Raw genomic sequence first — 22709 nt, 5'->3', positions numbered from 1 at the left:
TAAATAGGCGAATTAAATGAAAATATACGACACTAAATAGGAAAATATCGGAAAAAGAATAAGGTTAATATTGCATATCGGTATACTTTGACTCGAATCACTTAGAATATTGAGAATGGTTTGTACAATGGATTTACAAAGCCCGTACATTTCAAGATTTTGTTTGAAAGTGGCAGTTTTCACTAGATGTTCTGAATCACGCACAAAACGGTTCTTTCATTTCTCCAGAGACCGTGAAATTATGGGAAAATATAGGAAACTAGGTGAAGATATCGGAAAATATAGAAATTTATAGGACGGCATTAAAAATATAGGAAATATCGGGAGTCTGGTCACCCTGTATTAGGATTTTTCCCTCGGCTTTATAGTATATTATTCAGGTTATGTTTTATCTAACAATACCTTTTAATGGAATGTTATGGAAAACAATTACAACAGAGCTATAGTAAAATTACCTTCATAAAACTTTTAGATAAATTTGAATTCCCTCACTTAAACCAAATAGTTAATATTTCTGACTTTTAGACCTATTTTCACAACCTTTATACGCGGATATATTAGTGGTGGAGATTAAACTATTGATTCTCTTCGGTTCCTTAGAGAAACCTTCGTTGATTGGACAAAAACTAATATCCTGTAGGACTACAGTCCATGACTACTATTTCGTTGTAGTGTGAATAAACTACCACTGAAATTGACATTGGTTTAGCAGGCGCTAATTTCACCGTGTTGCCATGCTTTTTCGTTTTAATTTATTAATTTCCAACGACTAGAAAACAAAGCTTAAAAGCATGTTCTTTGTGAAATACAATTCAATGGCAACCCTGTCAAAATAGCGCCTGCTTCACCTTGACTATAATTCGTCAGTGATGCCAGATTGAGGGAAATTTCCCACATCTAGGGAAATTTTTATGCGTAAAAACGGCAAAAAGGGAAATCTGACCATATATTAGCTAAATCTAGGGAAAAATTATTCTATTGAAAGCTAACGTAAAAAATGGCACACCTTCATTAAAGTTAATTATTATGAAAGAGTCAATTAATACAATCATAAATATTTTGTCGGATTCGCTTGAGCTGCCATCCCTGCAATTTTATGGGCAATTCGGAAAGTCGTCTGCTAAATAACTGGCCCACAGTCCGAACGACTGTTCCCAGCTCTACCCCTAGTAATAAATTGTATACTGGTTAAATTGTTCCTAGTTTTAATCATTGCGAGATGAAAATAAAAGTATTATTTTTTCAGGACATTTGTTATTTTGGTTTTACAACGTCCCAAGTAATTGTTTTACGCAAATATCATGGTTTTTAGTGTTTTGGAAAACTAGGGAAATTTTAGTCCAAAAAGGAAAGTTTCAAGGGTCGGAAATGGAAATTCTATATTCGCGACCTGGCATCACTGTAATTCGTTATCTTCTAAAAAAACTGTAGCTTGAGATAAATTGGAATTCGATTAAAAAACAATACAAAATGAATGATTAAATACATTGAATTAGCTTCTCACGCAAATAAATCTGGGCGAGTGTCAAAATGTAAAAAATAAAGGCACTTTCTTGAGCCCCAAATAGCACAATACAATATATGAAAGCAGGTTGCGGGGTTGCGTCGACTGCGGATTGGAAAAACTAGATTCGGCGGCACGTATTTCGTTTTCATAATAATAAGTAGGAAGAGAATGCTATAAAATAAAGAAATAAAAACGAAGCCTTACAAGTCAAACGGGCATTTTTCGAGTATTCGCTTTCGTCCTGTTTTTATCGATTTTTTGAAACGTTCTCGACCTAAATGTTTCGAATATTTTACGATAATAATGTTCTTTTTTCGAAATTGCGGCGAAAAAAGCAGAAGTTAAGTGTGACTTCGAAAACGAAAACTATCCTGCAATTAAATTTATGTGACGCGGGGCCCGCGACGAAAAGGAGAAAAAAGGTGCCAAATTTAAACCAATAAACTTAGGATACATTAACCAAACTGCTGAGGGCAATTTCCCCTCTAAGTTTTTCCTCCATGAAAGTGTGTGTGGCTTCGGTTCTTAACAAAAAAGTCTTGCGCCTATATCACTATTTAGCACATTCTAGTATTTGTAACGTGTTGAATGGTTGCTGGTTAATTTATGTATTTAGTTTCATAAAGAGCCAATTTTAAACTCGAAACTCTGGTTCGAATGTCAGAACTAGGGCAGCCAAAGGTGAAGGTTATGGAAAGCAGACTGTATTTAATTAATGCATTCCAAGTCCATTCTTTGCTTCCCACTTTTGCACACATTAGTTCTGATTTGGTGTAAAAGTGTTGTAGTTGTTTATTAGGATATTTAGGTTTGCATAATAAAAACCAATAAACCTGTTTTAGAATGTATTTAGGATTCATATCCTTGAGCTCTATATGATATGAATCATAAGAATAAAATTTTTAATATTTATACAAGATGATTTCTTAAATTATTATATCTAAATAACTGTTCAAAAGCTAAATTTTTCTGGTCTCTTAAAAACCTATCATTTCTTCAAATTTAAAATATTTAGACATTTGATATGTATGCGGTTTCTCTATAAAAACCTTAAATATTATACCCAATATAAGTAACAATACTTCTGTTACAAAATACCTCAAGGGGAAATAAAATTGTTTAAGTTAAAAAAAAACAAGTTTTAATTAGAACCTAGTGCAACAATAATTAATTACTAATTTGAGAAGGCTCTGGAAATGTCCTGTCAGTGGTTAAAAGAACAATACCAAAGGTGGACATATACATCCCAAAAAAATTGCAATCCCCCAAGAGGGCCAAGACTCCAAAAATAAACAAACGAAAGCCAGCTAAATTGTTCCTTGGAAATTATAACCGGTGCCATGTTGAGCCTGGGCTTCAATGATATGAAATAATTACTTCGAAAAGTCAACAATAGAGGTTAAATTAAACCAAAATATATTTAGTTAACTCATTTACAACCTATCATTCTAGTAAAATAACATTTATAAGTAGAAAAATTAACTATATTAAACGATCGTATATTCAACGGGTGAAACGAAACAACAATACAACGTTTTTTAAGACATGTTTATTCTAAGCCTTGGTTAGAAATTTAGGCGTAGTCCTCGATTTTCAGTTCGCTGCCCCAATATTTAACTATCTAAAGAACTATGAATACGGCAGGGTTGTAAAAATGATTTAAACTACCAAAAAACGATTATTATACGTAAAAAAAATTAATCGGATCCAAAACATCAAAACTTACCTTAATGATAAGTTCAATTTCAGGAATTTCTTCAATATCATTTTGATTTTCTGTAATCTCGTCAGCCATGTTAAAGTTATTAAGTAATTAACACAACACCGCAATGAAGTAACAGGTAATCCAAATAGGCAGAAAAGTAAAGCACAAAATGAAATGGGTACAATTCCTACCGATCCGCAGCAACTCTACCAACGGCGACAACTATCCTTATAGAATCACCCTGCTCTGTTTCTGATCTGATCTGAAACAGTGAAACCGTGCAACGCAAAACGGATCCGATGTCTGTGTAACGGTGATGCCAGATAAAAACATGCCCAAATTGCCCTTTTCTGTTGATACTAAAATTTCCAGTTAGGAAATGTTTTTTTTTTATCCAATAATATTGTCCCTTAACTTTGGCAAACTGAGTATGGAGACCCACGGACAGTATTATATAATACTGTCCGTGGGAGACCCTCCCCCAAGTTTTTCCCTTTAGTTACTTCCCTCGAGTAAAGGTAAATATTAATCTATGTTACGAAGTTCCAGCGTTGCCAGACGTACGATAATTATCGTTCAAGGGGATTCATTTGGATTCATTTTTAGGATAATTTCAACGGCGTAAGCTATTTCCCAAATATAACTTACCTTACAATACTATACAGTAAATTTAGAATTTAGCGGAAAACCGTGTAAAATTGTACCTTATAATGCTTTATTCATCTTCTTCTTCTTTATTATACGCACCAAAGCTGTCACTGGCTGCTTATAGGCACTCAAAAATTTCGGTTACAGAGAATACAAAAGTTTGGGATATAAAAAAAAATGCAAGAATGCAAAAGAAAAATAAAACAATAAAACAATTCTGTTTTAGTAATTATGTCAATAGGCCCAACTTGATTTAAAGGGCAACGCAAGCTCTGTGGCAAAAAAAAAGAAAAAGCACCGTGCTTTTTAACCCCCTACACCCCCCCCCCCACTCGGTACTAGCGAGACCACACAGAGTTTACCGTAAATTTCGCACTTTGCATACATATCACACAAATGCCAGAAGCTAAGGCTGCTAACTTGCGTTGCCCTTTAACCGTTTTATTACATTCGACCTTAGATTCGACAAACATTAAAGCAAGTCAATATTCTACCAAAATTCAAATTTAGCGCCTATTTTCCAGAATACTATTATAAAAATCGATAATTTTCTGGCAAGAATGTATCTATTGATACTCAGGGAGAATGACTATTTTGAAATGATCATTAGGGTTGGTTCACGCTCTAACAATATGCTCCTTCTCAATCTCCAATCTCATTGATTCCCTAATAGTTACGTCTTCCTACGTGATTGAAGTACACGCCATTGACATTCCCCGTCTCGTTTCAGAGGAGAATAAAACCATGATGCCCGCAGATCGTCTCAAATTTGTCACTCTCCCTAAGTGTAAAAATAATATATTCTTGGTACTATAATCTAATCAAAGAACTTTGATCTGATTTTAAGGACCTTACACTGGTTACACCTTTATAATTTACTTCAACTGGAAACTTTGAAAAGTATGTTATGTGCTGAACTTGCTCATTGACTGGGTATTGTTGATATTTCATAAATTTAATTTTTAATTTTAGCCAGAAAATAACTTTCAAAATGAGTTTAAAACATCTATTCAACCCAGTATTATTGAAACACCTGCATAAGTGCAATACCACAAATATTTTCTCTAATGGATCTTTGTCAAAAAAAATATCAAACCTGGCTAGTTTACCAGAAACCCATGAAATGCTCAAGAAAACATGCAGGGATTTTGCTGAAAAAGAACTGATCCCCATTGCTGGAAGCATAGACAAAAAGGGGGTTTATCCAAAAGACCAAGTTGAGAAATTAGGAGATCTTGGACTAATGGGTCTCGTGATACCAGAGTCATTAGGAGGAGCTGGTTTAGACTATTTAGCATATGCTATTGCCATGGAAGAAATCAGCAGGGGATGCGCTTCAACTGGGGTTGTCCTTAGCGCCCACACAGTCAGTTCATATTCTAATTGCTTTTGAAACATTATCAGAAATTAAAACTAAATCATCCTCCTCCTCTGGTGGCAGTATCGAACTCCAATATCTTACCACAGCATTGATATAAAATAAATTATATGCGTGGCCTAGTCTTTATTTGATTTGAAAATATAGATCTATTTGTTTGTGGTTAGTCACTAGTGCTATTGTGGGGTGGCGGAGTGGTTAGCACTTTCGCCTCGCAGTTAGAGGAGCCGGGTTCGATCCCAGCTTGTGGCACTGGGTGAAAACTCGGAACAACTCCTTCTGCGTTGAGTTTGAGAGTTCTCTCCCCACTGGTTTGAGTGGTTTTCCCCGAGCTCTTCGGTTTCCCCTTCCATAAAACTTGCTGAGGTTAACGGTAATAGTTAGTGTAGGGAGCTGTTGGCTCGATCGCCTGGCATGCAGGGCTTGCCACCACCCTCCTACGCATTGTAACCCGGTCATCTGAAATAATGGCTTCAAAAGTCGCTTGATGACTTAGGCCTAAGGTGGTGCCTTGGGTATTAGCCTAGCTGATAATAATATTGTTTATCTTGCACACCCCAATAAGAACTAAAATGCATGTTTATCAATGCACTATTCTCTGGTGAGTTTTTGCAAAAGCTTTAGTGAGATACTTCCTCAAAATGATGGTTTATTATATACTTTTGATATTTCCATTAAATTCAGGAATTTTATTTTCCAAACAGTCTTTATATTTGGGTCCTATTATGACATTTGGAAATGAAGCGCAAAAAGAACAATTTGTAAAACCTTTCACAAATGGAAGGAAAATTGGTTGTTTCGCTCTCAGTGAACCTGGAAATGGAAGTGATGCTGGTGCAGCTTCCTGCACAGCTAAAGAAGATGGCGATCATTACATCCTAAATGGTACCAAATCTTGGATAACAAATGGCTATGAAGCAGAAGCAGCTATTGTAAGTGTTCATTAAAAATAGGTTTTTTTTAGCTATTGTAGTTTTAACTATTTAATTATTGACTATTAATGTTATAGCTATTTGCCACGACTGACAAATCTAAGAAACACAAAGGCATCAGCGCTTTTATTGTACCCAAACCCACTCAAGGTCTGACACTGGGCAAAAAAGAAGATAAATTGGGTATCAAAGCTTCTTCAACCTGTAACCTTATTTTTGAAGACTGCAAAATCCCCAAAGAATATTTACTGGGAAAACCTGGGGAAGGATTTAAAATTGCCATGGTAAGTATCTCTTGTTAAAAGGACCCCGCACATTGCCTATGGAAATTGTCTTTCAGCTAAATTTTCTGATATTCGGGTATGTTATACTTTCGGACATGCTGATCAAAAGTATCAGTAGGCCTGAATTTCTATAACCAATATTCTGGCAGTTAGAGACGTCCAACAATCGAACAACTCGATGCTAATTATCTATTGTTTTCCAATGCACATTTTTAATTAAGAAGTGTATGAACTGATGTACGTAGGCTAATATAATATTTTAGAGTGTAGAATTCTATATCACCTTTTCGTATCTTACGATCTTCTTTGTATGTCTTATGTTGATGTAGCAATTCGCTGTCCCCTTGTTCTTTCGGTTGCCATTCGCGTTCCCCTTGTTCCTTCGGCTGCCATTCTCTTTTCTCTTGTTCATTTGGTTGTCATTCGCTTTTGTCTTGTTCATATAGTTGCCATTCGCTTTTGTCTTGTTCATTTGGTTGCCATTCGTTTTTTCTTGTTCATGGTGGGGTGGTGCTTCAGTTCATACACTTCTTAATTAAAAATGTGCATTGGAAAACAATAGATAATTAGCATGGATTGTTCGATTTTTGGACGTCTCTAGCTGCTAGAATATTAGTTATAGAAATTTGGGCCTGTTGACACTTGATCAGCATTCCGAAAGTATAACATACCCGAATGTCAGAAAATTTAGCCGAAAGACAATTTCCATAGGAAATGTGCGGGATCCTTTCAATAGGCGCTTAAATAAACATCTTCAAGGAATTCACCAAAAAGTAAAATTTCAGAGAACCAGGACCTGCAAGTTACTGTTTAGTGGTTGTAGAAATACTTGTTGCATACCGTACAGGCGAAAAGTTTCCATTATTTCAACTAGCACTATATTAACTTAACTATATAAACAGTAAGTTGCAGGACCTAGCTCTCGGGAATATTATTTCTGGGCAATAGGCCTTTCAATAAAATAAGCTACGCTTGCTGAACTTGTTTTTATGTAGCTCATTCGTCACGAAATACGTAGAAGTTCAGTTACGTTTATGCTTAAATATAGGGTGCCTCGTTGAATTTACTCTTATGTCCAGGGTTTTTCTTAGTAGCAGCAACATCGAAACAAGAAGGCCAATGTTACTTTATAGAAAGGCCTATTTCCTTGAAGAAGTTTTATTTTAGCGTCTATTAATCGCTTTACTATGCCACGCCAAACTGGATGAAATTTTGTATTTTGGTTGCAACAAAACTCTGACACCCGAGATTCTATTAGTAATTTGATAATAAGAATACTCATGCGCGAAATTCTATAAGTAGCAGGGGGGGATTTAGCCGGTGCTAGTGGCCTAGTCCTGCAATCTCATGCGTCTGGAAGGCAGAGAATGTGGCAGGCCTGGTGAGGATGACCACCAATTCCCTAATGGGTACTTGTTATACTTCCTTCCGTTGGCATGGCCTTGACACAGATCTTACCCCTGATTAATAAGTTGGACTAGTGTACTGAATTTTCCCACACGCCCTAATCTCTTAATAAAAAAATAAAAATACTTAGGGATTTAATTTGGCCTTACTTTGACCTAGGAATATGAATGACTAAATCCTAGCTTTGACCTTTCTATTAGTATTAGTCTCTTCCCCTTTAAATTCTTGGTATATGTGCTTCATTTATTTGATTTCTTTGGTGCTCGCCCGACATTTAAGTTTTGTTTTTACATTTTTTTCATATTTTAGCGTTTGTTGTACTACTTTCATTTACCACTTTAGTTGACTCTGTTTTTAGATTGTTAACTTTTAAATTTCATTTTTGTTTGTTTTTGTGTACCTGCCTAAAAGGAAACACTTGTTGCTTACGGTAAGGATGAAAAGTTTCCATTATTTCAGTAACATGCAGGTCCTGGCTTTCGGAAATATTACTTCTTGGCAATTTCCTTTGTTTTATTGAAAGGTCTAATTTTTTTAGAACCAACTTATGGTCTCGGCTAAAAGCCTTAGACACCAAATGAAAGCTGGGGTGTAGTATGATGGAAGAAATAAACCTTGATTGCTTTTAACAGATAACTCTGGTATATGTTTGGCTTTTATTTCATGTAAATTTAATTTCTTATGTTAAATGAGAGGCGAAGTAGGGTATTCCAGTTTAATATTCGTGGGTTGAATAAATTTATGATATAGGTCCCCACTTCCATATGACAGCTTGCATTGAGCTTATTCTTGGGTTATAAATATTTAGCATTGCTGCTACAGTAGAACAGCAATGTGTCATTTATGGGTTGAATTTCCAAGGGTTTTCTTTGAAGCTGCAACTTACTTTAAAAATTTTAAATATTTAACAATCTTATTATTTAGACAACTTTAGACGCAGGGAGAATTGGCATAGCTGGACAAGCCTTAGGAATTGCTCAAGCGTCATTGGATTGTGCTATGGAATATGCTGCCAAAAGAAATGCATTTGGATCGCCCATTTTAAATCTTCAAGCTATTCAGGCAATCGATTACCCGATAATTATGTGTAACTATGTAATAAACATAGAAATTTATATTTTACAGATGAAACTAGCTGATATGGAGTTGAGAATACAAGCAGCAAGGCTTTTAACTATCAAAGCATCTCTTTTGAAGGACTCTAAGCAAAAATATACCAAAGTAATATTTTAATCTTTCTCTTTGGGAATTTTTATTGTCCAGACAGGGTGACCATTCTTCCTTTTTTTTATAATTTTTCCTATATTTCAATGCTTTCCTTTATTTTCCTATAATTTAACCATTTTTCCTATATTTTCCTATAATTAGATATTATTTTGTATTTCGCGCGGTTTTTACGAATTTCCCGCGTGCCTATTTCGCTTTTCGTAATACAGATGTGCTTAATGCCTTTGATAAAATGTAAACTGCTTCTCTAAAGAACTGCACTGAACGGAATTAAGAATATCGTAGTCTGCTTAAGTAGAGTTTCTTTTATATTAACACAAATTTAAATTTTATTTATGCAAATTTTCCTATATGTTACTATATTATCAAAGATAATACTCCTATATGTTCCTGTTTTTTTTAAAGAAAATACTCCTATATTCTCCTATAAATCGACTGTTGAATTTTCTATATTCCTTTAAATTTTTTGGGGTTTTTCAGTGGTCACCCTGTCCAGAGGAAAATGTTAATAATTTTTTCTCTTTATTTATAGGAAGCTGCAATGGCTAAATTAGCAGCATCAGAAACGGCCACATTCGCTGCACATCAAGTTAGTAGCATCAATATAAAAGTCACAAAGTTAAATTTATTCATTGTATTCACATTTATTTTCAGGCTATTCAAATTTTAGGAGGTATGGGATACGTTACAGATATGCCTGCAGAGAGACATTATCGGGATGCTAGAATTACGGAAATCTATGAAGGAACTAGTGAAATACAACGTTTAGTTATTGCTGGAAATTTGGCTAAAGAATATGGGTTCAAATAAAACTTAAATTAAAATTAATTTGTAACAAAACTTGACTCATAAATTTGTAACTATAAAATATTTTGAATCACGATCACATTTTACAATGAAGATAAAAAGCTATATTTTGAATTATTTGGTTTTGTACTTTTACATAAATTTGAAAAGTACTGATATGTTATAAACACTAGAAATTTTCAAAATGAATTTTTATTGTCCTGTAGAAGGCAATTCCTAACCTGTCAGGACAGTATAACAAACTTATAGGATACAAATTTTAATATACGCCTATATTAAAAGGTGGGTTAAAATGTTAACCCACCCTTCGAAATTAGCAAAGATAATGCTATGTTTTTCAGACGGTGGGAATTTGGAATTTAGTTCATGATGTACTAGAGTATTTTCCCCTTAGCTGCCGAGGATGCTATTATCACCTCTGCCTCCCAAAGAAAATGCTGTTGTCGATAAAGTAATCATCCAATGCCAGAAGATTTATTTCAAGTGTTTTGTAATCAATTTCATGCTCTATTTTTCAGAGTTTTACATAAGGATATTTTTTAGTAGTCAGCTTGACTAGTAGGACTCCTATCTTAATTTATTTTAGTAGTCACTGACTAGTGGGGGTATAAAAACCAGAAGAATAGCCAACATTTTGCTTTACCTGTCAGAATTAAAATGGAGTTTATTATCACTTGAGTTACATGACTTTGGCTGATCACAATTTTTTCACGAGTTAGTAAAAGACTAAGTTAAAATATTTTCATCGATAATATCATCAAATGATTTGAGATAGACATTCTGAATCAGAACTTGTCTGAGGTGCAGTGGACTCTGGACTGTTGATTTTTGTTGTGATTTTTAAATAAAACTGGATTGATGAATGAATGATTAATTTATGATACGCCATATGAATATTTAATACTCATATTTCGATTTATTTTAGTAGTCAAATGCTGAGACTAGTGCCTTATTTCCAACATTGGGGGGTGGGTGACTTGCTTGTATTTGAAGGGAATTATGTTCCCAAATTCTTTAAGTTAATATCTCAGTGGAAAATTTTTGATAAAGGGAGAGAAATAGCAGCTTTAATAGCTCTTTCTATAAAATAATATACACGCATACATGTAAAAAAAAGTTATTTTTTGGAGAGTGTGCTTCCTAATATTTCCGTGTAGAGGGTCTCGTGCATTTTCGCGCCAGCTCAACAAAAACAAAAATATGCGCACGCTCTCTAACTTTAACTGAATGATGAATCTAACGTAATCACGTGACCTCTCGTCTTTTATATAAAGAGCTATTGACGAATTAAAATTTTGCAAACAGTTAAGAGTGCCTTTTTCATAGACCTTTTCTGCGTTGAGCACTTCTCCACTGATAATATTTTTCAACTAATGCCATAGAAAAACAAAATCAGGGTTTCTACAAAATTTTCCAAATTAATTTCCGACTTTTCACCAACCAATTTTGTACAAATGAAAGCAGGCCTGATACTCACTTACACCGTAGAATTTAGTGAGTTTAGTGACTAAAAATTTTAAAAAAGTTACTAAATAGTAACTGAAAATCTACCAAAATTGGTTAAAAAAAACTTTTATTACGTTTTTTAAATAGTTACACAACCAAATTAGTAACTATAGCTATACAAGTGTTTAAACGGGATACCCGCAAAATCAAATGAGCAACGTACTTTTTATTACACCCCCCTTTCCCGGAGCTTCTCAAGTACCGCAGGGCCAAAATGAGCAAATGATTAAAGTAACTGGTGGGCTTTTCAAAAATTAAAAAAAAAAGCGAACGGAGTTTGATTTTGTTTTATTATTTGTAAAAAAAGGGTTGTAAGACAGTTTTCTTAACGTTCAATGCTAAGGAAAAGGTTATTTTAATTATTTTGTGCAACTGAATATTGTTCTGACTTTTCAAATTTATTTCAGTACTGAACCCTTGTCTCATCCTGTTTTGGGGGTTCTTTCAATTAGACTTGACCGAATGAATTGTGTAAGTAAAAAAAGATGTGATCTGAAGTCAGGGCAATTAGAAGCGGCCCCTAAGACAGAGAAAAAAATCAGCCTCAATAAGAATTTAAAATTGGGGTACCAATTCCTTTCGTAACCTAAAATTAATAATTTATTCATAGATTGGTAGTGTTAATACATTCACACATACCTTTTGCTCAATAATGACGCCTCTTGTTAAATGTTATAAAAATTATAATAACTACCACTTAAAGGGACTTTCAAGGGAGGTGTGAGCGGTTGGAAGTCGATTCAAAACTAGCCCTGAAACGTCATCAGTGTAACTTTATAAATGCGATGAACAATGGCTGAATGACTTGTTTTAAAAGGACTTCGACCCCACACAGCTCTCTATTGATAGTCCCTTTAATAATGTGTGCTTGTCAAAAATAATTCGTAGACCTTGATTTATGATAGGCTTAAGATGGTATTTGAATAGTGAATTTTTTCACACTGACTAAAACATGAATTGACATTTATGAAATTTATTAAGAAAATTCACAAATATTTATTTTAACATTTTGAAATTTATGGAAAATTCAAAAATAAATTCGTTACATAAAAATCCTTTCGCTGTTTCCTCTAACACCTTAAAATTTTAATGGAAGAACACCAACACTTGGCCAGTTGTTTCTATAACAACAAAAGGACAATACATTTAACTAGATTCTTCAAAAAATTTTGTATTACCTACAAATAATATACGTGATAAGATAAAATTGAACATTTTTGGCTGTAACCGAAAACATTAGCCTTAATTAATAAACAAAAGAGTATACAGACTAATAGCTCAAGCTTTACATAAAAATATTTTAAGAGTGCACGCTAAAGAAATATTTCATTTATTATAAAAACCTTTAAAAAATTCTAAATATAGTATAATGTTTCTTTCAATCTTTAATAATAGTGTTAGAAATAATGAACCAAGTAAAAAATGCTGAACATTAGTCCCTTATCAGTGTCTAACTATTATCATTATTAAGGAAAAACATTGCATTTAATAACGTCTTTACAACAATAATAACATTTTCATAGCCTGCACTCTTAATTTTAAAAGCTAAATAAAACAATGTTTAAAATACAGAATGATAAACGTATGGGTATCAACTAGAAATAAAATTGATTTAAAAATTATTTCCTTTTTATTAAAGAAAAAGGAATTAATCAGTTTTACAATTAGAAAACTCATCCATAACTTAAAGCAAAGTTCTAAATAATTTTGAGGCCTTACTTAACTAGATTTAATATTGAAATATAAAATTTTAAAATAACAAAAGGTTATTTTGGATGACTAAAATAGTTATATTAAAAACGTTTCTAATTATTTATCATTCTGAACTTTATTTATTATAAATCATTATGGCATGCGATCAAATGTTCAGTTCTGGCCCGATGGTTTTTCTTTCTTTGGTGCCCTTTGGAGCCTTATTTTTTTTCTCCTTTGTCGATTTAAAAATCATCTTCAAGGATGGAAAACATCCTGTAGTCTTCTCAGGTTTTTTCAGAATGTCTTGGGCCATAGCACTGTGGACAAGTTTGTAATCCTCATTTAAGGAAGGATAGATGTTAGTTTTGGGAAGGTTATCCACATGTTCTAAAGGTGGAGGGCATGATGGCTTAACTCCTCCATCCAGACGTTCTTTCATGCTAAGCATATCCATTTTCCTTATGTGCTTTTTACTTTGCAAATGCTGTTTCATATTTTCAGGCCCAGAAAAACCCTTACTGCAAATTTTACATGAAAGGACATTTTCAGAAGGACTGGACATTTCCGGCTGAAGCTAAAATAAAACAGAATAGTTTTCAATCTCAAATGGTTGGTACAACAAAATATGTACATTACACTTATAACTAAGGGTGTGCGAGTCCTGTTTTTTGAAATTCGAGTCGAGTCTCGAGTCTTAGAAACTTGGACTCGCGAGTCCTCGAGTCCAAATATTAAGGACTTGATCGAGTCCTCGAGTCCTAAACAATTAGGTTTAAAGCTTTCGAGTCCAATACGAGTCTGGAATGTTTTAACGAGTCCAATTCGAGTCCTAATTTTTATCGAGTTCAATTCGAGTCCTAAGTTATCGTGGCCAATTCGTCTGGAATTTATTTGCCGCTGTTTAAATAATCATTAAATTTGTAAATTTATTAATAGTGGTTTCTAATTAATTAGTATGATATATTTTAATTTTTAGGACTTTTATATTTTATTAAATAATAGAAAAATCAGTAATTCAGCAATCAGAATGTTGAAAAATATTTTTTAATTTGATCTTAATTCTCAATGACAACTTGTGGCAATTGGTATTCAAGAACAAAATTTAAAATTAAAACTATATATAACTATAGAACAAATGAAATGATACTGTTTAGGTTAAGGCTCGACTAGAAAAACTTATCACAGGTATTTCTTTTAACTTATAACAAGTTATCTAGACTATTACCAATTTAATTTTATACCACATTTCAATAATAATGGACTCACCGAGTAATAATGGTCTCGCCAAGTAATATTAGACTCGCCGGGTAATTTTCAAATTATCTATTTACTCGAGTCCGCTTCGAGTAATTATGTACCCTTTTCGTGGGAATCGGGTACCCGTGCGAGTAATAAAATTACGTATTCCGAGTCAGAGTCCGAGTACTCGGACTCGGACTCGGACTCGATAACGAGTACTCGCACACCACTACTTATAACTAAACATATTATTTTGGCACTACAAAGAGCATGTAGTAAAAATATTCAAATTTCACATATATATTTGGATTAGTTCGATGATTAAAACTTTCTTCTAAAACTCCCCCTATATCACTATGTGGACTAACATTTGGCAATGCAGGTTACAAACTATGATATGATTGTTAATAGATAGACCACAAAAAAATGTGTATTAGTGTGAAATTTTTCCAACTATTAAAAGATTTTATAAATGCTGGTAAAATTATAACTTTTGTATATTTGACAATTTGCATAATCATTTCCCCATACGAGAAAATTTAATTATATAAAAGATAATAGCACTGTGAAAGTTATTTTACCTAATCTTACCTAAAACATTCGTTAATTTTATGTTACAGGGTCGCTTGATGACTTAGGCCTAATTAAAGGTGGTGTCTTCGGTATTAGCCTAGCTGATTATTATTCTTAATTCCCCGACTTTTTAAGCCCATTTTTAAATTCCCCGACTTTTCCCTGACATGTGTTAGAGTAAAATATTTAACAAAATAATGACAATTCTTAATCATTAAACTCAATTTAAAACTGCTACAGTAGGCTTAATCCTTCGCCCCGATTTGGTAATGAACAGTTTTAGGCTCTACTCTATTATTCTATAATATTCTAGTTTTAGCCAGCTAAGCACTTTAATTAATGCATACCTCAATTGTTTTTAAGATCTCATTTTTTTTCAGCATTGATAGATGCTTATTGCCATTAAGATGTTGTTTCATCGGCTCTGACCCCGATAGAAATACATTACAAACGTCGCATTTCAGTTTGTTTACTTTATCCGAATCCATAAACATCATGTTCTTTGCTTTCTCCACCATTTTTTTATCGTGAGATTTTGATCCCAAGTGTTCCAGGTATGGTTCTGGCCCCGTAAATGATTTGTCACAATGGACACACGTGGCATATGGTTCATCAGACATTCTGAAACTAATAAAAGATACCTTAAGAAAATTCAAAACTCCATTTTCAGATACAAGTAATTTAACAAGGGGAAATTAACAGATGCTACAATACCCAATGACGCTGCAAAAGACAACGTTAGGCCTAAAACACTTTTTACATCGACTTGCTATGCCCTTTCTAAAACCAGCAATTTTTTCTGGCGAAAGCAGCAAAGAATATATAAAAGACTTATAAAAATTAATAAATTAAAAGAAAAATATTTGAAAAGTTTATCTTATAAATTTCAAATTTTATTTTCACAACACGCTACCTGAGAGCAAAAGTCAAGTAAGTCAAGATACGTGACTATTGAAAGAAATTCATAATAAGAATCCTTGAGGATTTTTAAATTAAGGTGACTCAGTACAAAATTTTCAATATATATTTCCACTCTATTTTTATCAATTTTCATTATTAGATTACCTTTGTTATTATGCTAGATTTTGAACTTAAAACTGGCTTTTCTCAAATAGGGGTTTTTACACTTGCTTGACTCTTGTTCTAAGGTAGCGTTCACATAAAAGGCCAACCCTGGCGCCTTCTCTTTCCACAAGCGTTATTTAAATTATTCCAAGACCCTACATCTATGAGCACCTAAAAATTTGTGGCTCAAAAATTTCGGTGAGATTCTTACTTAAAGTTAAAAAAAATTAAATTACCTTATATTTTGGTCTTAGTTATGAATGTCCTTTTCAACTCCAATAAGGCTCTTGTATGAATGAACCAATGAATCCTCGGCTTTTATAAGTCTCTGATATTTACTAAAAACAAAACCAAAACTGATGACTCAGACAGTTATCACATAGATTACAGAGTTCAACTGTTGGTGATTTCATCATTCCCTCAGTTTCATTATGAGTGACCAATTATCAACCGATACAAGAAATATATAATTCAAAGAATTTAAAGTGAAACTAAATTTAAAATCTGATATTTTTATGACACCTATAGTCATTGCAAAGAGCCCAATTTATTTGTATGGTATTAATTTTAAGAGTTACATCCAAAAATTATGCAAGTCGCTAACTTACAATCTAAATAAGTTAAGTCAAGTTATACAGAATTTGTTGTTTAGTGTATATCCATGTACAGAGGCCTCAGTCATATTGAACTTAGTTGGCGTGATAAAACTCGCAGCAATGCGGGCACACAATACCATGAGCATATTAATATAATATGGCTTTGTTATGAACAGACTTTTTACATGTTCACCTATGCATGAAATGTTTAAAGCAGGCTTATCCGGCAACTGATCGTTTCAATCATTAATGATCAGCTATTACTGATTGGTTTTTAACAAAACAATTTTATTCAATGATCAACTATCTACGCTTGCTAGAGTACCTCTGAGAGTTAATTTCTTGGCAATTAGTTTGAAACGTCTAAATTTAAGTTATTGTTTATCTTAACAAAACTAAAACTTACTGAAAAATAAAATCTTGCATAGGGCGGAATTACTAAAACCGGAAATTTATAATACACCCCTTCCGAAGGATGTAATTAACTTCTTATTCTGCCTAAGTTAAGAACATCTAACATCAATGCAAACACTATTTTTTGTTGGGCTTAAAAATATTGATTGTCTAGCTAGGCTAGTCAATAGTTCATTTGGGGTCTTGAAATGCGCAATCAAGACTAGTATAGCTCTGCTTTAGTTAATTGGCTTTTCCAACTGGAATCAGGCACATTTTACAGATTGTAATATAGTGTTCGTACGGGGACCCCGACCCCGACCCCGACCCCGAAAGTCGGGGATCCCCGACTTTTGTCCCCGTCCCCGACCCCGACCCTGACTGTCGCAAACTAAGTCGGGGTTTTCCATTTTTCGGGGTTATGTTTTTGTAGTGTAATTTTAAATTTTCGCGCCAACGCACCCCGCTAAAATCCTAAAAATATATAAAATATATAGGTTCCTTCTCTCCCTTTTTTCGTGGGCGACAATAGAATGATCCGAATGACCTTCGGCTGATGCCGCTGAAGTAGTTCTCGCTCGAAGCTTAACTCCGACTTGAGTAGCTTTTTTAAATTTTAGTTTCACTTTCATAATTGCCGTTGTTTCGGGCTGTCTCAGTCTCAGCTAAGGAGTTACAACGTTTGTAAATAACTTATGAATTTATGAAACAATTTACTTAAACAATTGCCTAAGCTATAGACCTCTATTTTAATATCTACCTATCTTATCTATTGTTACTATTACTAATAGTCTCTAGGCTCAGTAAAATTGGGGTATTTTTATAATTTTTCTATTCATAATAAATTCAAAGAATTTTCCATCCCCGACCCCGACCCCGACTGGTTTTTCGCGGGGTTAGACCCACCCCGACCCCGACCCCGACTTTTATTAATATTAATTGAATGTCATATGATCTAACTTGACTTCTTTTAGTTTTATATTTGGTCTTTGATACCTGGCTTGCTGCGCGTTATGGCTTGGCAGCTTAAAGAATAAAAGCTTTGTGCGATTAACCTTAGATTTTTGTACTTTTTCCAGGGTTGAGCATTTGTTTTATTTCAAGTCAGGCAGTCTATTCAGATCAAGTAGGGTCAGGGTCAGATAATTTCATAAATTTTTTTCATACCAGGCTGGGTTTATCTTAGTTAACATTTTAGGCTTCGGTCAGGTCGGGTATGATTAAGGTTTCTTTAATAATATTTGGGTCAGTCCAAGAAATTATTCTACCTATAATTTCTTATTTGCACTTCTGCAAGTCACAGCTGGCCAAAAGGGTGTTTTAAGGAAAAGTGTTAATTATTAATTTCTCTTAGGACTAAAAACTGTTTGAAGTTATCACAAACTTGGAATTACGATATAGCCATAAAATGTACTTTGAAAAAAAAAAGAATCAATTTCAGTATAAAACTTTTTAAAAGTTCTTAGATAAAACCAAAAGTTATGTCAGTTGTGAGAGCTTAGTTGGGTTATAACTTTTCTACCCGTTCTTAATACAAAAACCATGCAAGGGCTTTAAAATCATGTTCATAAAACCATGCTTAAATTATACATACCACAATCGCTAAATGCAATTTTAATTTTGGAATTACAGTTGTTGAACTTCTCCTTCCATAACTGAAATAACTCCAAATACCTTATACCAATCACACGAGAGAAAAAATTCATGGCTAGGTTTAAAACCAAGTGTTTATCTTTTAAAATAACATCAGTGGTTTTGATGAACTTGAAAAAAGTTTTGCAAACCCCCGATTTGTATGAAATTCCACGTGCATGGTTTCAAGAGTAGCTAAGAATGATTAGTGCCAGTTGCGTTAAAAACAAGTCATAACGCTGTGTTAGTAGATTAATTTTTAGATTTAGTTCCAGGGTTGGCTGCTTTAAGCGAGGGGCTAACCGCTCTTAGAAAGTCTGTACACTGGATTACGCTTAGATTAGCACTTCCAAAGGCAGGGACTTCAAAGATTACGCTTAACCCCATAAGTACAGTCAAAGGTACGGCTCTGTACACCGATTACGCTGGGTTATCAGCCCCTCGGCTTTAAGCCAGACTCGTTTAAATCATGGTTTAACTAAAAATTATTACAAAATGTTTGTACATTTTGTTACCAAAATGATTACATTTCTAAAACATTTACAAGGTGACCACATTTTCCTATCTTTTCAATACCTATAATTTCCTTAGGTTTTCTCACGTAGTATATAGCCAGAAAACATTCCGTCGTCACGTACCCTTCATCCTACATTTCACTTTATTTTATCTACTGTTTTTTGATAAGAATCCTTATTTGTGCCTATGATTTTTTCTATGTTTTCCTTTAATTTGATTGAAAATTATATTTTTTATATAACATATCCGAGGCATTTTCCTGGTCACCCTGCATTTATACAAAATCAAAAATTAAACTAAAACTAAAACCTATTCTGGTGATACTTTTAAATAAAGAAACCAAAACTAAAAAACATTGTTCTGGTCACGTGAGACTTGTAATAATATCAAGAATGTATTGAAGTTATTAAGAATATTTCATCATAGCATTAACCCTTGGTACCATGCTCACAGCTTTTGTGGAGAAAGTTAGTCTGCATTTAAGGACAGAAACTTGAATGGGAAAGCAGACGAATTTAAGCTCCAAAGGCTGCGACGATGGGAATCAGAATCCTGTAGTCCAATATTCTTAGTAACTTCAATACATTCTTGATAATATTAACTAAAAAAACCTGGTTTAAACCACAAAAAAACTTTTTTCCAACCTGGTTTAGGTCGTACTCTTAACAGAAAATGAAAACTAGGTTTTAAATAAATAATGTTTAGTTTCAAATATGAACAAAATTCTGTCACTTATTTAACTCAAATTAAGGTCTTTGTTACTGGAGATTCAGTTAAACTGAACTTAATTTACACCAAAAACACTTAAGGTATTGGTCTTTTTAAGCCCTGTGAAAAATGAGGAGTTTTGCAAACCTTATAGTAAGCACAGATAAAAAATGATCACTAACGTTTTAAATTTTCATTAAAATCATTATCATTTCATACATTTATCAAAGGAAAAATTCAACAACACACAAATGTCCATAAAATACTGAAGTCAAATTTCAATAAGTGCTCTAACTGTAAATGAACGTACCTTGTAAAATCAATTGACCAAGATGAGGTTAAATGAGTATTGTAGTATCATAAATTCTAAATACTAAGAGAGAAAAATTGGAAACCAAAGGTTACCTTGAAAATGAAGTGGGTACAATGTTTCATTTATATAGTAGTTACCTCCTATACTCTTTATGCATACTAAATAGTTTTGTGGTTTAAGAAAGCTGATAAGTCAAGTGTCGACCCCCACCCATCTATACCCTTTGGCTAAAACTTTATTGCCTAGAATTACTCAGAATACTGGGGTCCACTGGGAATAAAAAGTTGTTTCAAGTTATATTAGCAACTGATTCTTAATTTATACCAATATTAATATCTCGTTCAATTTTTTTTACTCGCAAACTATTATACTACTAACATAGAAATTAAGACAAATTAGATACAAAACTTGACCTTCAAGCCGATAGTTAACAAGAAATAACCCCCTGTAGACATAGACTACTTATTTACTAGTCTACGTCTACGAGGTGTTATTTCACTATGTATTGAATTCATTCCCTCTTTTCAAAATTAGAGTTATAGAGCTAAGAGCTTATGATCTATAGGCAATCTAGATCAACCATCACTATTATAATATCCTACTTTTAACCAGCGGGCAATTTATTCCTAGGCTCCCTACCCAACTTTATCACTGGATTTTCTATCATACAAGTAAATCAATTTGAAGGACTTTTAAGAAAGCATATACGTGAATTTTAATTTATATTTCAGTAATGCCTGCCAACAAGCAAAAATGATTGAAAAGAGTAACACTTACATCCTCACAAAATCAGCACTAAGAAACGGTTATATTATTTTAATGATTATTGAAGTAGAGCTAACAATTCTATCATAGAGAAAGAGCCACCGTTTTCACTGACCATTTTCAGTTATTTTCCCTGGCTTTTTGAGGTCAAAATTTGACAGTTTTTAACTTTTACTTTCATCAGAAGTTAATAAATTTAATCAACTTATATTTCAGTACAAAAGTTATTTCAACCTTAAAAAACCTTTCAAGGAACAAAATAATAAGAGCAGTATTTGCTATAGATCTAGAGAAAAATTTCATTTAAAAAGTGCCAAGATAAAACTGAAATCCCTGACTTTTTACAAATTCTTAGGATTCCCTAACTTTTACGGCCCCTTTTTTAAGTCCCTGATTTTTCCCTGACGTGGGGCAACCCTGCCCTAGAGTTTTTAAGTTTTAAAGTTTTTCAAATCTGGCCAATGGCATTGCCCACCATGCCAGAATATAGAAGACTGAATTATATTAGCCCGAAATGCTTGTCAAGTTCACGTAATCACGTGTGAACTTGGAACAATTAGGGAGGCACTGAATAATTAAATTTCTGATCAACCTTAGCAACATTTTAAGGTCTGATTGTATACATAAAATTTCTTTCACAATTGCCCTCATTTCCAATTCGTGAGCACTATAAAAGTTTGGATAAATTGTTATTTTCTAGGTAATTCAGAGTTTCCCATGTTAATTTCCATTATGAAAATATGGTTTTAAGTGGTCAAAAACATTTTTGGTTGCCATGGCAAAACGAAAGCTCATTTTTGTCCACCTCTTTGGGGATTTCAAGTTACACGAAGGTCTACTTACCACCCGAGTTTGAACTAAATTGGAGATAAACACCTCGTGTAGTCTCCTTCTAAGTATTATCCAGATTTAACTGCAAGTCACTCTTTTGTTATAAAACAGTTGTCAAAATTGATAATACCAAGTTACTACATGAAATTTGCTAATTTAAGTTTCATTTTTAATTAATGAGCATATTGGAATTAAATAATATTCATTACGTTCATTACCTTAGGCCTGAGAAAACAATCCAGTTAGCTACTTAGCATGTCAACAGTATTATCATAATAATATTATATTTATACTTATTATTACAAGATTATACTTTTTGAAGTTACTTACAATCTTATAAATGAAAAAACTGCAAAAAAAATTAATTTTAAAAGCGTTAAAATAAAATGTTTTAAAATTGTATTAAATATCCAAGGGGAATTCTTCTATTATTAAAAATTTTTGCAGTTTACATATTCATAATCTATGGACTGTACAAGTACTTATCGTCTAAATAGCTTGTTATGATAGGATATATAGAAAATGTAACTTACTTTTGTCAAATCCTCTAAAAACTGGGACTCTCAATTTCTCAGCAGAATTTATAGTTGCTGATATCAAAACCAAAAGTAAAATTAACTCTATGGCCTATCTAGCTTGTCACTTTAACCTTGCTTTAACGATACGATCATACGAAACATGGCGAATAGCTCTAGTGTTTTTGTGAATTTAAAAATTTAAATCCCACCGTGGTGCTGCCAGATATTAGGAAAAATATATATATATTTTTTGCTCGTTATGAGCCATTGTAACGGGTGGGACAATACAGTCCTCTCGCCCATTTAATTAAACAGGTGCGAGATATGTGTTACGGCCACGCCAACGGGGGGATACTTGGGGATAGGGTTGGGACACCCGTGGCGGAAGTACGACAACCACCCGTTGTGGAATTAGTGGTCGTCCTCACACGGCCATTCACAAACTCTGCCTCCCGGACGCCTGG

General features: G+C 33.4%; 3 protein-coding genes across 4 annotated transcripts in view; 1 reads left to right on the top strand and 2 right to left on the bottom strand.

Moving 5' to 3' along the window:
• Clic (chloride intracellular channel protein 5) overlaps positions 1 to 3490 on the bottom strand; it is a 41435-nt gene extending 37945 nt beyond the window's left edge. The window contains exon 1 of the mRNA XM_090155181.1: positions 3234 to 3490. Coding sequence (XP_090011307.1) covers positions 3234 to 3302 — 69 coding nt within the window. The 5' untranslated portion in view covers positions 3303 to 3490. The remainder of the gene's footprint in view (positions 1 to 3233) is intronic.
• Positions 3491 to 4487: 997 nt separating this feature from the next.
• Arc42 (Activator-recruited cofactor subunit 42) lies at positions 4488 to 9916 on the top strand. The gene is made up of 8 exons (XM_090155180.1): positions 4488 to 4760; positions 4833 to 5226; positions 5943 to 6170; positions 6248 to 6454; positions 8786 to 8923; positions 8987 to 9082; positions 9621 to 9677; positions 9743 to 9916. Exons 2-8 carry the CDS (start codon positions 4852 to 4854, stop codon positions 9896 to 9898), a joined length of 1257 nt encoding a protein of 418 aa, XP_090011306.1. The 5' UTR covers positions 4488 to 4760; positions 4833 to 4851; the 3' UTR covers positions 9899 to 9916.
• A 2442-nt stretch (positions 9917 to 12358) lies between these two features.
• Positions 12359 to 22473, bottom strand: LOC149933650 (uncharacterized). Of its 2 annotated transcripts, XM_090155483.1 has the most exons (4): positions 22261 to 22473; positions 16210 to 16311; positions 15256 to 15535; positions 12359 to 13670 (listed from the first exon to the last, which is right to left on the bottom strand). In XM_090155483.1, exons 3-4 carry the CDS (start codon positions 15526 to 15528, stop codon positions 13260 to 13262), a joined length of 684 nt encoding a protein of 227 aa, XP_090011609.1. In that variant the 5' UTR covers positions 15529 to 15535; positions 16210 to 16311; positions 22261 to 22473; the 3' UTR covers positions 12359 to 13259. The 2 variants fall into 2 exon arrangements, with proteins under 2 accessions (XP_090011609.1, XP_090011610.1); XM_090155484.1 differs by lacking the exon at positions 16210 to 16311.
• Between the last annotated feature and the right edge of the window lie 236 nt (positions 22474 to 22709).

This window comes from Leiobunum rupestre, chromosome 8, assembly GCF_980474605.1.
Source record: "Leiobunum rupestre chromosome 8, qqLeiRupe1.1.hap1, whole genome shotgun sequence".
NCBI classification, from domain to species: Eukaryota; Metazoa; Arthropoda; class Arachnida; order Opiliones; family Sclerosomatidae; genus Leiobunum; species Leiobunum rupestre.
The sequence above is the reverse complement of the archived record's forward strand: the minus strand, read 5'-3'. Positions and strand labels throughout refer to the sequence as shown.